A 16,324-nucleotide genomic window follows, 5' to 3' on the forward strand; every position below is an offset into this window, starting at 1 on the left:
TCTTCTATTTTTACAAGAATTATATATATATATATATATATATATATATGTTGTGGTTTATTCCTCATACCAAAAGTTAATTTTCATGAATGAGCTTACCTCCGAAATCTACTGATTAATAATAACTTCATTATGACTGAAGGTAAAACACTTTTTGTGGTCAGCATGGATAAATCAAAGGAATTCTCCAAACTCTAGAGGGAAGGCAAGTCAGACTAACTTGTATGTCTTACAAGTCTGTCTTTCTTATTTCTTTTTTCAGAGAATTTTCAATTTTAAAATTTCATGTTTGTAATTGAGGACATTCCCAGAACATTTAAAGTATACTGCTAATGCTCATTTTATATTTTGGACAGACATGTAATGAACCTTTCTCAAAGAGGCTTCATGTTTTGTGAGTTCTGTGAATTATTTTATACTGGCATAATTTAGGCTTATATAGCAGGATTTGAAGGATCCATATCCTACATTTTACTTGCACCTTATTTTTCCCATTTATAGCATTTGTGTGGGTTTATGTACCTAATTCACACACACACACACACACACCTACATTATCTAAGCCACTTATCCTCCTGGGTCGCAGAGGGAACTGGAGGCTGTCCCAGCGCTAATTGGGCAGAAGGCAAGAGACACCCTGGATAGGCTGCTAGTCCATCACAAGATTGACACACAGACATATACATTCACAACTAGAACAATTTAGCATTTCCAATTTGCCTGAAAGCATGCCTTTGGACTGTAGGAGGAAACCGCAGCACCTGGAGGAAACCCACACAGACATGGGGAGAACATGCAAGCTTCTATACCAATTCATTTTTACATGAGGTGAGCCAACAACCAAAAGCTTGTGGATTTAATTCCCAGGATTGACAAAGTATACCTGGTTGTGCCCTTGGGCAAGACACATTAAGGAGAACGCCACCAATTTTGCAAAATTACTTAATCATTCAACTATTTAGATGTAAACAAAACATTCAGAGTGGTTTGGTGTGAAACACGCCTTTCTAGAGAAATTTCTTTCTCGTCAAAATTGTTCACCTTTATAGTACTAGGAGCCAAATATCCATATGTCTACACTACAAATATCATCATTTTATCTGCTGCTAAACGGTGGTGTTGCATCACACTGTGTCAGCAAAACTCATAGCTTATGTGAGTAACGTTTTATCAGAGGAGCTGTGATAGATTACAGTTGCACCTTGCTGTTCTACCTCATAAACTGGTTTCTTCTGCTTCAGCGGCGGCTAATTCAGTCTCTTTTTCGCCCTTGTTTGCTCTCTCTTCTTCAAGCTGCTGCAAGTCATTTGTGTATTCTGGTTCAAATTGATAAGGCTCTATGACATTTTGGATACAGTCCTTATTGGAGTCCTCAACACACTTTGTCATCTTCCAAAAATAGGTAAGAAAACTGTAAAAATAAACTGTAAAAAAAAGCTGCTGCTGCTGCTGCTGTTGTTGTATCCGATTCAGTTCCCCCTCAAACTCATGTTCCACATCATCGTTGGGTGCAAGCATTCACTGAACAGAAAACAACAGCAAGCAACACTGGAACTACAGAAAGTGGAAAAGTTAAAAAAAGACAATCACCCAATCCCCAATATAAATTCACCCAAGATAACATTGCATAATTTAGATTTTGTGATAAATATTATTTCAAATTTGAGTAAACAGTAAACAATCATACTCTTCAATACTTTTTGTACTGTTCGTCGGTGACTGGGTGCCGTACAAACCTTTTTTGAACCTTTTCGCTTTCTGCAATGTTGCTTGGAGTTGTTATCTGTTGAGGGGGAACTGAATTGAATACAATATATGCAAAATAGGTTCATGAGTCTGGAGGATTTGGCCTAAATGCCCCATAGCCCTCCTCCAGATAGGAGTTTTGTAAGCAGTATGGTGGATGAGAGGAATCCTTCCTGATTCTGCATGCTTTTCTTTTACATCATTTACATCGTTTGGTGTAAATGTCCTTAATGGCACAGAAGCTTATCCTAGTGATGGATGGACTAGGCAGTCTTCACTACTTGCTGCAGTGCTTTCCTGTCTGAGACAGAGCAGTTTCCATATCATTCAGTGATACTACAAGTCAGGAGGCTCTCAGTGATGCTTTTCTCGAAGCAGTTGATGGTTTGGATGGGTGTGCGTAGGCCGGCCCTCTTCAGTCTCCTTAGGAAGTAGAGACATCTTCTTCACAAAGTAGGAGGTGTTCAAGGCCCAGGAAAGATGGTCAGTGATGTGCACTTCCAGGAACTTGAAGTTGTGCATTGTGTCCACTACTCTACTGCTGATGTGCAGAGGGGTGTGAGGTGACTGTGTAAAGTGTACAATAATCTCTTTTGTTTTAGAGAAATTGTTTCCCTTGCACCAGAACTCCAGCTGCCTCACTTCCTCTTGGTGGGCAGTTTCATTGTTGGATGGAGATGAGCCCCGTGACTGTAGCATTACCAGCAAACTTGATGATGTGTTTGCTGTGGTGTTTGGCAAAATAATCATGGGTGAGCAGGGTATACAACAGAGGACTTATTACACAGCCCTGGGGGGCTCTGGTGTTCAGACTGATGGTTACTCACGAAGTCCAGAACCCATTTACAGAGAGATGAGCTTAGTCCAAGCAAGTGGAGTTTGCTGACTAGCTTCTTGGGTATAATGGTGTTGATTGTGAGCTGAAGTTGCTAAAAAGCATTCTAACATAAGTGTCCTTGTTGTTCAATTGTGTAAGACCAAATGGATGGCAGTGGTTATGGCATCCTCAGCGGAGCAGTTTTGTCTGTAGGAATTTTAGTGGGGATCCAGTATTGATGGAATGGATTCTTTAATGTGTGCTATAATTAATTAACCCTTTTTTTAAGAAATACTCCACAACCAAATCTGTATCTGCCACACCTGTACTGATTACCTGGACAATAATTTAAATGTGTTTTTTGTACCTAGAAAGGAACTGGAAAATAATTGACTCAAAACTAACTTTTAGCAGATGCCATTGCTGAATTGTGCAAATCAATATTCGATTCAAAATTACTTACGTTTCGGTATGAGGCAAACATGAGAAATAATAAGCTGTTCTCATTCAATTTTTATCCAGCTTCGAAAGAGTGAAGTAAATTACTTTCACTTTCTCTATATTTTTCTGGTGCCCATGCACAATCCTTTAAGAGCCTGTGAAAACTGAGCTCACACCATTATCACACCACACCATTTAGAAATGGACACCAAACACTTTTAAACGGCACTTAAATGTAATTGATCAAGGTTATTAGGCCATTAACACATTAATGCCACAGACTAGAGAACCAAAAGGTCTATGTGCAGTGTCATTCTGCCAGATGCAGGGCTTTTAGCTTGGGGCCTGTCAGAACTCATAGGGAGGAGGCTGCAGATCAGGGCACAGGGGAAGCAGGAAAGGGCAGAGACGACGGTAATCATTATGATGCTGATCACACAACAGATTTTTCTGCCAATCAATTTTTATTATGCCAATCGCCAGCCAAAGTTAGCTGACCATCATTTTCTACTGCAGCCAATGATTTTCAACACCCTCTTTAGAGCTTCGTTTTGAGGTTGAAGGAACATGATCAGTAAGTTGGAATGTGGAACATCATTTTTGTTGTAATCTTAGGTGGATAATCTGCAAGATAAGTAATTTATGTTTGCCAAGTGCTGCTGTATGTGTTGTATAGTCAATACTGCTAATGTTAATTAGAAAGATAGTCTATTTAAACAGATTCTAGCAGGCTAATAGTGTTATTGCATTAGTTATGAAGCTCCTCTTTCTTATTACTAATCAAACACATAGTCTATTTCCTTTTTAATATTAAAAATTGGAGTTGTTCATGCAATATTACCCTTTATACCTTTTTATTGTTATTGAGAATTGAAATAAAGATGTACCTGGTCAATATGAAATAATACTGGCCTCATAACCAGTTAGTGGTAAGGTCACAAAATAATAAGACATATCTAACACTGAGATGGCTATCTGCATAACCAGTGCACAACACTGGAAATATCAGAGCCTTCGTCATGACTATCATGTTATTTAAAGGTTACAATCAAGGGTGAAATACTTAGGAAGAAGCATGTACAGATGATGTCTAATATAAAAGTTCTCTAATATAAATCCTATTTTTCTTCCAAATTCACACAACGGTGTTCTGAGTGTCCACGCTTAATTACAGAAACTAGTGGTGTTTACATTTACATTTAACATTTACTGGGACAAGTGTGGCTAGACCTGCTATCCTTCAAGATGTGTTGAAGACAAGCATCAAGACTTTATTGTATATATATATATATATATATATATATATATATACATATATATATACATATACAGTATACCCCCATATATATGAGGACATGAGGGCGCATGTACTAATACTAATACGATGAATAGGCAATGAATAAATAGCAATAAATAACTAATACAATAAATAGACAATAAATCCAGAATAATCTACAAACACAGAATTGTACTGGTGCATAGACAGTGTGCATATGTGCATGCATAATATGCAAAATATGTACAAGATTCTCAGAGGTAGGTCCAGTGTGTAAATTATACTTAGGTGTTCAGTAAACAATGTTATGAATGTTTGTTCAATTATATATGAAGTCAGTCAGCATTTATTAGAGAGAGACAGTTGCAGAAATTCAACCCTGATAATCCAGTTCTATCACAGAATCCACCCTCTCTGTCTGCTAACAGTTCAGGACATCTACAACTGCAGGGTCATGAAGAGTGCTGGCAAGATTAGAACTGACTCCTCTCATCCTGGGCATCCCCTCTTCTAGCCACATCCCTCTGGTAGAAGATTCAGCACCATCAAAGCCAACACAACCATTCAGACATTCTGTAGCACTCAACCACAGTGGACACATCACACCTAAAATGAAACCAACAAAACTCCTTTACTGCATTACAGTGTATCCGTACAAATGTTACTTTTACTAATGTTCATATAATTATGTAATTTACTTTGAATAGTAGTTCTTATATGTCTCCTCAGACCCTGCTTGTATGTACATATTTACATATTCAACAGCTCCTTTCACATTGGATATTTATTACCTACTCTCTTATTCTTTATTGAGTTTAGTCTGTTTGTATTTCTTTGTCCCTTAGTTAAATGTTATATTCTCTTTTCAGCATTTGTTAACAGTCAACGTACTTGGTTTAGTAAGTTACATGTCATACATGTAGGCACGCACCAAGACAAATTCAAATGTGTAACACACACAGCAAAATAAAATGATTCTGATTTTGGCAGTATCTTAGCTCTAAGGTGTCTTTAGATTCTAGAATATTTATACTAGCCCCTGGGGTACATTCTAAAATGGACAAAAACACACATTAGCCTGTCACACAAAACACGACTGTCTACTAAATGTAATAAATGTAAACATAAATACACACAGCATCTCAATCAATACCTTCTTGATGGCTAGATGCTGAGTGTGTGTGTGCACCTATGTATGTGTGAGTGTTTATATTTAAAATAACGCACTGTGGAGAAATGTTAATGTGCTATTTTTTACCCATGTATTTGATAAACCTCAGAAAGATAAATTAAGCTTAATTTATTATTTAATAAAAAAAAATCAGCACCTGTAGTAGTTACAGAACAACATATAACTATGAATACCACTTATAGTCATGCAACAGCAAAATTATCAGTATAGCAATTAAGTTCCATTTGATGTCTTACTTTCTGTTTAAACTTTCAAATAACATATTTCTGTTAAAAGTTCCACAAAACACATTCATACACAATAATACGTAAGTATAAGATGAATACAGCAGTCCAAATAGCATTACTTACATGACAAGTAAAGTGCAATGCAAAAGAAGATTCATACAAAGATAACAATATAAGTACAGCCGATTCAGTTGTTATGCTGAACAGATCGTTTCCATTGGAAGACCCAAAAGTAGGTACATCATATCATAATAAATGTTGGGTTCAGTGCTCAAACAAAATTTAGCTACCCTAAATATTGTTTTCTTGCATTATACAATGATCATTTAACGATGTAGACGGTTAGACTGCCTTTTTGTTTTGCAACATTGGTTTAAAGAACATGACGAGACTAATGAATAAGATCTACTTTCCCTCGAAATCACATACAGGCAAGTCACGAATCAAAGAACACGCAGTAGGAACTGTTAATAGTTTACATATATATGGACAGATTGTTTGTGACCGAAATATATAAAAAAACTCATTGTCATTGTTCAATACAGCATCTTTTCCACCGTAGGTCCCGCCTTCTTTTGGAGAAACTTAAGGTGTATGGTTACAGTAGAAAAGACAAGTACTATCGGTTAGTGATTGGCTCATAAAAGTGGCTGTCAACAGACAGCTTGTGGTTTGCAGTCGAAAATGATCAGCTTCCCCGCCCATTCCGGGTTGAAGCATAACGCACTTTGGGATTTACATATCACTTTCGGTTTCCAGCAGAGCGCTACAGACTGTTGAGACAAACCGGTATCTTAGCCAACCGCCCGTTTCATAAGCGGAAACCCTGCGAAAGTAGCTGCGTTTTTCAATTTTTTTCCTCTTACGTGTGTATTCAGATTTCTCACTGGCTGTAGCTCGAACTCGCCGAACGCTTCAGTTTCTCTGGTTGTTTGTACAATGAAAGAAAAAGCCTTCTGTTTCTGCTTGACAGTCCTGGTTCTGTGTTTACGCCTGAGCGAAGGCGTTACAAGGACATACTACATCGGAATTCGGGAGGAAAACTGGGATTATGCACCTCAAGGAAAAAATGTGGTTAAGGGCCTCGATATCAGCGAAGACAGGTAAGTTACTTATAGTCTAGTTATTTTATTACCGCGCTTGAAACATGAAACCAACATGACTCGCAAACATGAAGCAAGAGATCTTGTCTAGCTTTTAAAGGGGAATTCCGATTTTCCAAAACGGCAGCGTATTTCAGTCGCTGAGATGTAAACAAAGTCATTCAGAGTGGTTTGAGCTGAAATGGTGCATTGAAGAGAAACTTATCGTCTCAAGTTGCTGTGTTTCTGTTTCTTTACAATGGTGGTGAAAGGAACCAGAGTTCACATGTCTACAACGTAAAATAGCCACTTTAATTTACTGCCCAAACTATAGTGAACCTACGTGTGTCTTCTGAGTTTTCTATGTAATGATCATGGTAAATCTATGTCTGTCATTTTTAGTACATTTTAATTCAGGAGAATCTTGCTTGTAATTAAACTCTGCACGTATTTCAATACTGCTCTTGTTTTTTGTTAAGTATACGATGGAAACAAAAGGCAAATCAGGATTTGTTTTTCCCCATGGTAGATAGACATAGATAAGCAAACTCTCTTATTGATTACGACTTAAAGCACTGAAGAGAAAGCCTAGCATAATTACAAAATAACAGAGCAATCAACCGATCATGCTTTAATTTCCAGAGGACAGGACCAATTCAGTGAGGAAAAAACATCACTCTAAACCTAGGGGTGCCCGGAGATCCTCCTCATTCCTAGAAATCTAACACCCTGCACCCTGCAGAATTAAGCTTCAACTCAAATCAAAAAACACTAATCCAGGTAATGGAGGCTTGCAGAAGTGTCTGAATATTGGAGACAAATGTGTTTGATCTGAGGTGTCCAAGGTGGTTGAGCTCCAGGACCATGATTGGTCCAGCTCTAAGGCTTAAAGCTGGAATTCTTAGATACGTCACTGACTGTGAATATGAGCAGCAGCTTAATCATTGGGTTGTTAGAAATGGAAAACAGTGGGTTGTTAGAAACAGAAAACATAATTCTTCTCATTGTATCCATCTTGTAGTTGGTTGTTTTTTACTTCAACACTTCCAAGCATAATAGTCTTTTCTAAGGAATTGTTTCTTCTCAGAATATGTCCAAAATAAGCCTCAGTTTGGTTGTCTGGGTTTCAAGAGAGACGAGAAGTGTTGCTGCATGTTTGCCATTGGAACGTTCATAATCTGCTCCTACTTCCTCCTATTTATGTTGAGGTTGCCTTCAATGTGGCGAGTCCCCAGAGTTAACATAAAAATGAGTAGTCAGGCTAGAATGAGAGTGGGCCCTTGATTCTGTAAAGCAAACATTGAGCGTTGATCTTTTCTGCTGCAAGCCTTAACCACTGGTACATCTGCATGTCACATAGACTACAGCTTTGCAGTGGAGTCATGTTACTGATATGTGTATTTTCCATATGACTTAAACACATATAGCTTAGACCAGGGGGTGAGATAATTCAGTCCTGGAGAGCTGGACTCCTGCTTTATTTTTTTCCTGCTCTGCTCAAACATGTCTTATTCAACTCACCAGTTGTTTGCAAGGTTTAGATGGTGTTTTTGAGCAGAGAAATCAGCAAACTGTGCTGGACTCCAGCACTCTGTTCCCCACCCTAAGACTTTGCACTGAAGGGGAAATCGCCCGACAGCAGTGCTTTGGACCAGGCCTGTTCATACCTTTAGAGGAGCAGTGTCTTATTCCTTGCCTCCCTATGGCTAACCCCTGCATAGTGAGTTCTACAGGTCATTCTTTATCAGTTTTCAACAGTATGCCATTACTATTAACGGAACTTTCACTGCAGCTACCAGGCAAGCCTTTCGAGGCAGTATGAGTATGTCAAATGCTTGTCAAAACAACCACTATTTTGACAACTAAACTAAATTTTCTTGCTTATATGTGATGTGATCTACTTAGCTGGAAGGTCAAAAATGTCCATTCTGTTACATTTTCTTGTATTTAGATATCTAACACTGAGTAAATTGTTACATTAGTAGGCTTAGTAGTGTAGTATAAATCATTACTTCCTTTTGAATCTGTAGAAAATCATCTATCAAAAATGTAACAAAACTCAATAATGTAATAACTTGCCCAATAAAGTAGTAAAATGTAAAGTGCTCATGTAATGATACTTTTGCTTATAATGGAACACCTTATTACATTTTTGGGATTTAATTATATTTACTAGGTGATTTGTTTTTGACAGATGATGTAATACTTAGTCTGGTCATATTCTACATTTTGGGCTCTATTCAGAGTTGAGTTTAGCACATGTAGTGAGGAGATATTCTTGAACCTGTGCACATTAGTATTTAGACCTCAGATGTATTGATAGACTTGATAGGCAATGCTCAGACAGATGTGTGGAGTGGGAAGCGTTTTTACAAAAGGGAGGCTTGTTTCAGTTTTCTGCCATTCATTTCTCTAGCATGATATCTACTCCGTTACTACTGACTATTTTCTGTAATTTCTTTAATCAGTTTTTTCCCCTGACATTCATGTCTTTAAAGCAAAAAAAACACCATTGAATACCATTTGAGGCCAGTATTAAACAAATACAAAATACATAAATTATCATATGAATAAATACATTAATTTGTACAAAAGATCAAATAATTTGTGGAATACATTAATATCACAGTTTCACAGTTTTTAAAATGAATTTTCATTTCATACCTTTATGATATAAACATATTAAGCAGTCTACAGAACTGTAGCTTTTGATGGTGCACAACATTCTGTAGATATGTAAGATCGCAGCAGTATTGCAATTATGCTATTTTGAACCAAATATAGGATCTATAGTCCACAATCTGCCCGCTTGTATTTAGCACCTGCTCATTCAACATGTGTTCATCCATGCATGCTTATGTTTCATTCCAAAGATGCAACTCTCACTTTGCGTTATCAATGAAACAAAATATTCATGGTTCATTACATATAAGTAATCATTGTGGCTGATCGCTTTATAATCAAACATGTTTTTTAAGCATGTGAAAAGTGTCCCACTCTTCATAATCCATTTTTTTCTAGTGAAACAAAAAATTGTGACCGAATTAAAGCACCAAGTGTGAGGTTTGCAGGTAATTCAGAAGTGATTCATATGAGCTTCTTCAGCCAACAATCATTTTACTTCTTCAATTTAATCAAGTTTGAGTTTGTTAAAAGATTGGATTTTTTGTGTGTATTGAAATCCCATGAGATTCTATTGTCCTATACTGCATTTTGGGGGAAAAATCTATACAAATGCGTGTTAGCAAGTATAGTGTGGCTTGCTGGTATCCTAAATAATATTATAATTGACCTCCTATTTCACTCATAAAGTACAAAATGCTTGTTCAGTTCACTAAATTATTCCATTACTCTTTAAGAGTCCACTCAGCAAGTCTTAAAGAAATCTTACTAGAATGTTTAGTCACCAGCTCTGAATACATTTTCAGAAGGGTATTCCTGTACCTCCAGGAGGTACCACTGCTGCAGCTCAAATTGTGTTCTCATCAAATTTGACTGATTTACTTTTCATCTCGATCACAAATATATTTCTTTTATCTGATTGCCAGATGACTTTATAACTTTATGACTAGGCATCTGAACGCATAAAATTGACGCAAACTAGGTTTCACCAATGTTTTCACTAATGTTTTATTTAAATTTCTAACATCGGTGGTGTTTCCAGTCTATTAACATGCAGAAATCTATAATCAGATCTCCAAATACACACTTACACCCACACTTGCAGAGTTACAGTTGTAAGTCTGACAACATGTCAACCCATCCAAAATGTAAACAAAAAAAGTAAAAATAATTAATGCCCAATAAAGTCATTAGGTTGTTGCATATAGACTATATAAAAAATGTAATAAATTTCCAATAATGAAATAAAGTATTGCATATGGTTAACCTTAAAGATCCTGCACAGTTGTTTTTTTTTAATCTGTGAAAAATAAATATTTCTGCAAAAAATTTCATATATTTAAGTTACTTTATATTTTTCCCCAAAAACCACATTAAAAGGAGTGTTTTATATTTTCTTTTTTCTTTGTTGCCTTTTCTAGTGTGTGGGTCTGGACCCCAGTGGGTTTATTGACAGCTTCTCCATCAAGCGTAATCCAGACTGTGAATGCTGGACCATTTAAGATGAAACAGAATACACAGACAAGAAGCTGGCAAGTTAGAAGCAGACTTCAGCTTTGTGTTAACATTACAGTAAAAATGCAAAACCTTTGATTAGATGGCTAACAAACAGTAATCTAACCAGTACTAGTACCAGTACCAGTACTGAACAGTACCACTAAGAAGCTGCTACAAGGCTGCGATTTTCAGGTTCAGGGCCAGGTTACATTTTACGATTTTGCATTTTAACTATATTGTTAACACAAAGGTGAAGTCAGCTTTTAACTCGCTAGCTTCTTGTTTGAATTTTCCCATTCCACCTTAAATGGTGCAGCAGGCATTTTAATAACTTGTAAGTTCAAAATGATCTGAACACAAGCTGGATGGACATTTTACTAGCATGTTATCTCCCTTTTTTGGGGGGTGCAGGTGCCCTACAGACAACTGCAGAAAGGCTGTTAGGGGTCCCAGTTCACAGTCACAGTGTGGATTCCACTGTTGACCGATACTCCGCTGTTAGACAACGCTAGCTAGCTAGTTTTTATCCAGCTGGTTAACAAGGTCTAGCTAACAGGCTTTAACTATACATGCTAAACATGGAAATTGTTAAATTAAAAAATGTCAGGGTATTATATCATATATTGTTATAAAAATAAATGTGTAGTTGTTTTGCATCATAGATTAATATATTTGATGACAGATAGCTAACAAAAATGTAACATTAGCAAACTGAATTAGCTAGATAACAAAATTAGCTATTGTTATCATTTTGCTACATTGTCATTGCTATCTACATTATTGAAAAAGTGTCAAATGAAAATGATGACTTTTATTTAAACATAAAGATTTCCTCTCTTAACATCCACATTGTCCCCAGTTAGTGTCAGGAAAGTTAAGTTAATTTCAACTGGAGTCAGATTTTTTATGCTTCAAGTGAAGCTCTCCTAAAGAAAATCTTATGTATGGTCATATATGGTCCTGTATTTGAAAAGAGTAGATATTTATCATTATTTTCATTATATGTTATTTTCTTACTCACTATATGACCATAAACACATAGTAGATACATAATTAGTTAAATATGCAATATATGGTCTATTTTTTATCAGAATTTTTGTTTCATTTATTCCTTCTACAAGCTAAAAAGTGTTATATATATGTGCATGTAGACACATGCTCATCCAACGTCTTTTCCAAAATAAAGGGTTTTCTGACTGCACCACAAATCTGCTCTTGTGGCATTTGTGTTTTGATTGTGTATTGAATTGCAGGGTGAATGAGACGTATTAGTCTGATTTATAAGCCAAAGCCAAACCATGTGGTATTCATAGGTAATTAGCAAAATTTTAAAATCAGTTCTAAAACTGACTGGTAGGCAACGTACACATGTAGTGTACTTAGCTCAAAAGCTATTACAGTAGTCGGAATAGAATTATACAAAATTAAAAATTTTTGTATAATTCTATTCAGTTCAATTTAGTTTGGTCAGGGGATGGTGGGTTCTTCTTTTGAGTCTTGGATCCTCTCAATGTTTTTTCTTATTTCTCATGTTTTTTCCTTTTTTCTTGCCTTTGTCACTCTTGGCTTGCTCACTAGGGGCATGCACGTGGATTTCTGCTCGACAGCCAGTAAAAAAAGAAAAGCGCTATATAAATAAAGTTGAATTGAATTTTAACTGTTAGTTTTACATTAGAAGCTGGAGCAGCATTTCTCAACTTCAGTCCTAGGGTCTGCCCTTCCCTCAGCACTCCGCAGATATGTTTTGTCCCCTGCTCTTACACATCTGAGTCATATAATTAGCTAATTATCAACCCCTTCTTGAGCTGAGTCAGAGAGGTAGAGCAGAGAAATGCATGTGAAGCCATGTTGTTGTAACACATGCAGAATGTGGCTTGGTGTTGTCATATTGAACTAAGCATGGGTGTCCCTGAAAAAGTCTAGAAGACAGTGTATGTTGTGTCAAAATGTGCACAGGGATGATAGAACACGACGTCCATTATTTCCATTAGCAATCTGAAAGGCTGACTCATCTGACCACAGTACACATTTGCACTGTATGTCAGCGCATTTCAGATGAGCTTTAGCCCAGAGAAGTGATGTTTCTGGGCGCTGTTGGCATATGATTTGCACTGTGCACACTACAGTCTTTACTTGTATTTATGGATGCAGTGCTGAACAGTGTTTATTGACAACAGTATTCCCAAGCCCATGCAGTGATATGCATCATAGAAACATGCTGGTTTTTAATGTAGCGCTGTTTGAGGGGTTGAAGGTCATGGGCATTCATTTGTGGTTTTCAGCTTTGCCTTTATGCACAGAGATTTCACTGCATTTTGTAAATTTTTGATGACACAATGCACTGCAGAGAGTGAAATACCAAAAATCCTTGCAGTCTCTGGCTTAGGAATGTTATTTTAAAACTGAATTTTTTGTTGATTGCATTTTTGGCAAACTTGTGAGCCTCAACTCATCCCTGGTCATAAAGGACTAGACCTTTCCTGAATGCTCCTTTTATATCCAAGCATGAGTACATTAACAAGATGTTTTTTGAACATTTCACAGTGTTCAAAGTCTTAAATTGCTTCTGAGAGAATAAACATATATTTTATTCTGCACTCAAATCTAGGCATGTATTTAACTTTGAGTAACAGATTAATTGTCCTTTTTTGTTCATTGAGCACAAATATTATAGTACTGACCTGAAGTGGCCAATTGGCTGATCAGAGCTATCTTGCTTCGTATATGTCAGTACTTAGTAGCTCCCTTTAGACAACAGAAAGAGCTCAAGCTCAAATGAACAAACATTACCCATTGCTGCCCTCTACATGTTATAGCACTATTCAGAAGTTTGAATGTTTGTTTTTGTGAGACCCATGACGAGTCTAGATAAGCGTGTTTCTCTGCTCTCTTTTATTTACATGCATCAACCCAGCTGATGAATACACACCCAACTCATATTCTGTTTGTTGTGATATAAACAAGCTGACAGATGTGGAAAATAATTGCTTCAGCTTAAATAATTCTGATAATAATACTGTCAAAAGAAAGAAGATTGAAAATAGCCATTAGATCTACACCTACCACTGGCAGGTTTGAGCAGAGTAGTGTAAATAAATGGAACCAGACTTTTTTTCCAAGTAATTTTGGGCCGTTTCTTCTGTTCCATGCATTATGTATGCAGCACGCATTTTCAAATTATGTCAAAAACAGAAAAATGGAGATACAAGGTTTTGTGCTGACAGCAGCAAATTACTGCACTGAATAATTGTAGTGTAATCTTTTTTTTGTGTTGCTTTCTTATATATATCAATGCTTACTCTTGTCCCAGGCAGAGCATTAAGAAAGCTGCTGACTTTTGGAATAAGTATCCTTAAGTTAGTACAAATGCTGAACCCCTGAACTAATTATTCTGCCAGGGACAAAAGTCAGTGCTGGCATCAGGATATACAACAAAAATACAAGACCTTTAATAAGTGCAAGACATTTATTCCTGTTAGTCTCTTGAAAGAAGCCTTGCCAAAGTCTGAAGGACAAAAGTAAAAGCTTTAAAAGAATTAAAAGGAGGAGCTGTGCAGGGAGCATGCTTACAAGATATGTTGGGTTAAATGTTAGATATTAATCAAATTTAAAATAAATTTGTATAGTGATTTTCGCAATGAAGATTGCCACAAAACAGAACCAGCGATCAAAAGTGGAACCTGTCCTCTTCTGGTTGGCAATGATAGCAGAATTACAACAAGGAGAAGGCAATTTTCTCACATTAGATCAACATTAATAGGGAATTTACTGACCGGCTGATCAGTGGTTTTATGCTATAACCTATAGCTACATTTATTAGTCTCAGTCAATGCAGAGAACAATTTATTCTTAGCTCTTTAAAAAACCTAAAACACATTTGGGGCTAAACCATATTTGCCTGCATTGTTCTTATATTTAATTCTTACGAACTCTTACAAAAGCCTTTGAATTTGTGTTTAAAAGATTCAAGTAGTAATTGAAAACCAATTTGAAAAGGCAAACTCCTGTCTGTCATTAGATCAAGGGTGTCGAGTTTTAACCACAAAGGGCCGGTGTGGCTGCAGGTTTTCATTCCAAACAACCTGCAACCACACCAACCCTTTGTGGGTAAGATTGGACACCCCTGCATTAGACTGATAGACTGATATCTGATATATGTATATATATATTTCCACAGATGAAGATTAGAAAGAAGAATATATTGTGCTTCATATTATAACCAAAATTATAATCATAACTGGTCAGAGAACCTCAGTGTGAGGTAAAGGTACAGACTGGTGAGAGTTTAGCTCTTTTTTTTGAGGTAGGCTTGAACTGTGCTCTACTGCGTGTAGATGAAGTAATTCAACCATTTAGCTAATGGTTATTCTCATGCACAGCTCAAATACTACTGTATTCTCAAATTCTACTCTATAAAATGTGTGGAGCAATAATGGCTACTGTCAGAACAAACCTACATCAGCATAGTGAGCCTTTAAAAGGATTAAATATATATTTATTAATTTTTGTACACACACACACACACACATACATTTTCTAAGATGCTTATCCTTCTGGGTCTACTACGTGTAGTGTAATGCAGTGTAAAAAGGCACTTTTATTTCAGGATTTTGGTACTTTTCTTTCCTCTCATTGCTCTCTCTCTTCTTCTGTTCTATAAGGGATGCCACTACATATTTGGGGCGTGGCCCACACCGCATTGGCAGCATCTACAAAAAGGCTGTGTATCGGCAATACACAGATGAGCAGTTCTCCACCGAGGTCAGAAAACCAGATTGGCTGGGCTTCCTTGGACCAGTGATCCGCGCGGAAGTGAATGATGAGATTGTGGTGCATATGAAGAACTTTGCATCTCGGCGTTATTCACTTCATCCACACGGAGTGTTCTATGAAAAAGACTCTGAAGGTAAAGTGTGCCTTTCTTGTTTCCTAATCATTCTCTCTGTTTGTGTGTCTTTCTGTATATCTATCTGTCCACAAATTTTGTTTATCAGGTCAAACATGATTGATAACAAAACAGGAGTGTTGAACTGGAGAGCCGATGTCCCCAGGGTTCAAGTCATCAGTAAAACCCAGATTTAGTTTGCGTGTTAGATCTGAGTTCAAAACAATGTGAGTAAGTCTAGAAATGACAAAATTGCTGTAAGGAATTTTCAACTTTTTTTTCTGATCCTAGTGCTGTTGAGAATTTTCTGATTCTCAACAGCACTAGGATTAGGGCCATGCTTTGGGTGAATTTAATGCATATTTAGTTGAATGTAAGTCAAATGCAAGGTAAACATTTACAAAGCACCTACAGTGAGCTTTCCAAGTAAAGTGTTACCCAAAACAATTCCTTACATTTGTTTCTTGGAAAGTCATAGAATACAACCGCATTTAGACCTTCTTTTAAAAACTTATCTATAGTAATCTCAAGCATATTGT

General features: G+C 36.7%; 1 protein-coding gene across 1 annotated transcript in view; it reads left to right on the forward strand.

The window, feature by feature from the left end:
• Window positions 1-6,429: 6,429 nt before the first annotated feature.
• Window positions 6,430-16,324, forward strand: part of hephl1a (hephaestin-like 1a) — a 42,808-nt gene continuing 32,913 nt past the window's right edge. Inside the window, exons 1-2 of the mRNA XM_036562389.1 lie at window positions 6,430-6,802; window positions 15,562-15,806. Of these exons, the coding sequence (XP_036418282.1) occupies window positions 6,639-6,802; window positions 15,562-15,806 (409 nt within the window). The 5' untranslated portion in view covers window positions 6,430-6,638. The remainder of the gene's footprint in view (window positions 6,803-15,561; window positions 15,807-16,324) is intronic.

This window comes from Colossoma macropomum, unplaced genomic scaffold (assembly GCF_904425465.1).
Source record: "Colossoma macropomum unplaced genomic scaffold, Colossoma_macropomum, whole genome shotgun sequence".
NCBI lineage: Eukaryota > Metazoa > Chordata > Actinopteri > Characiformes > Serrasalmidae > Colossoma > Colossoma macropomum.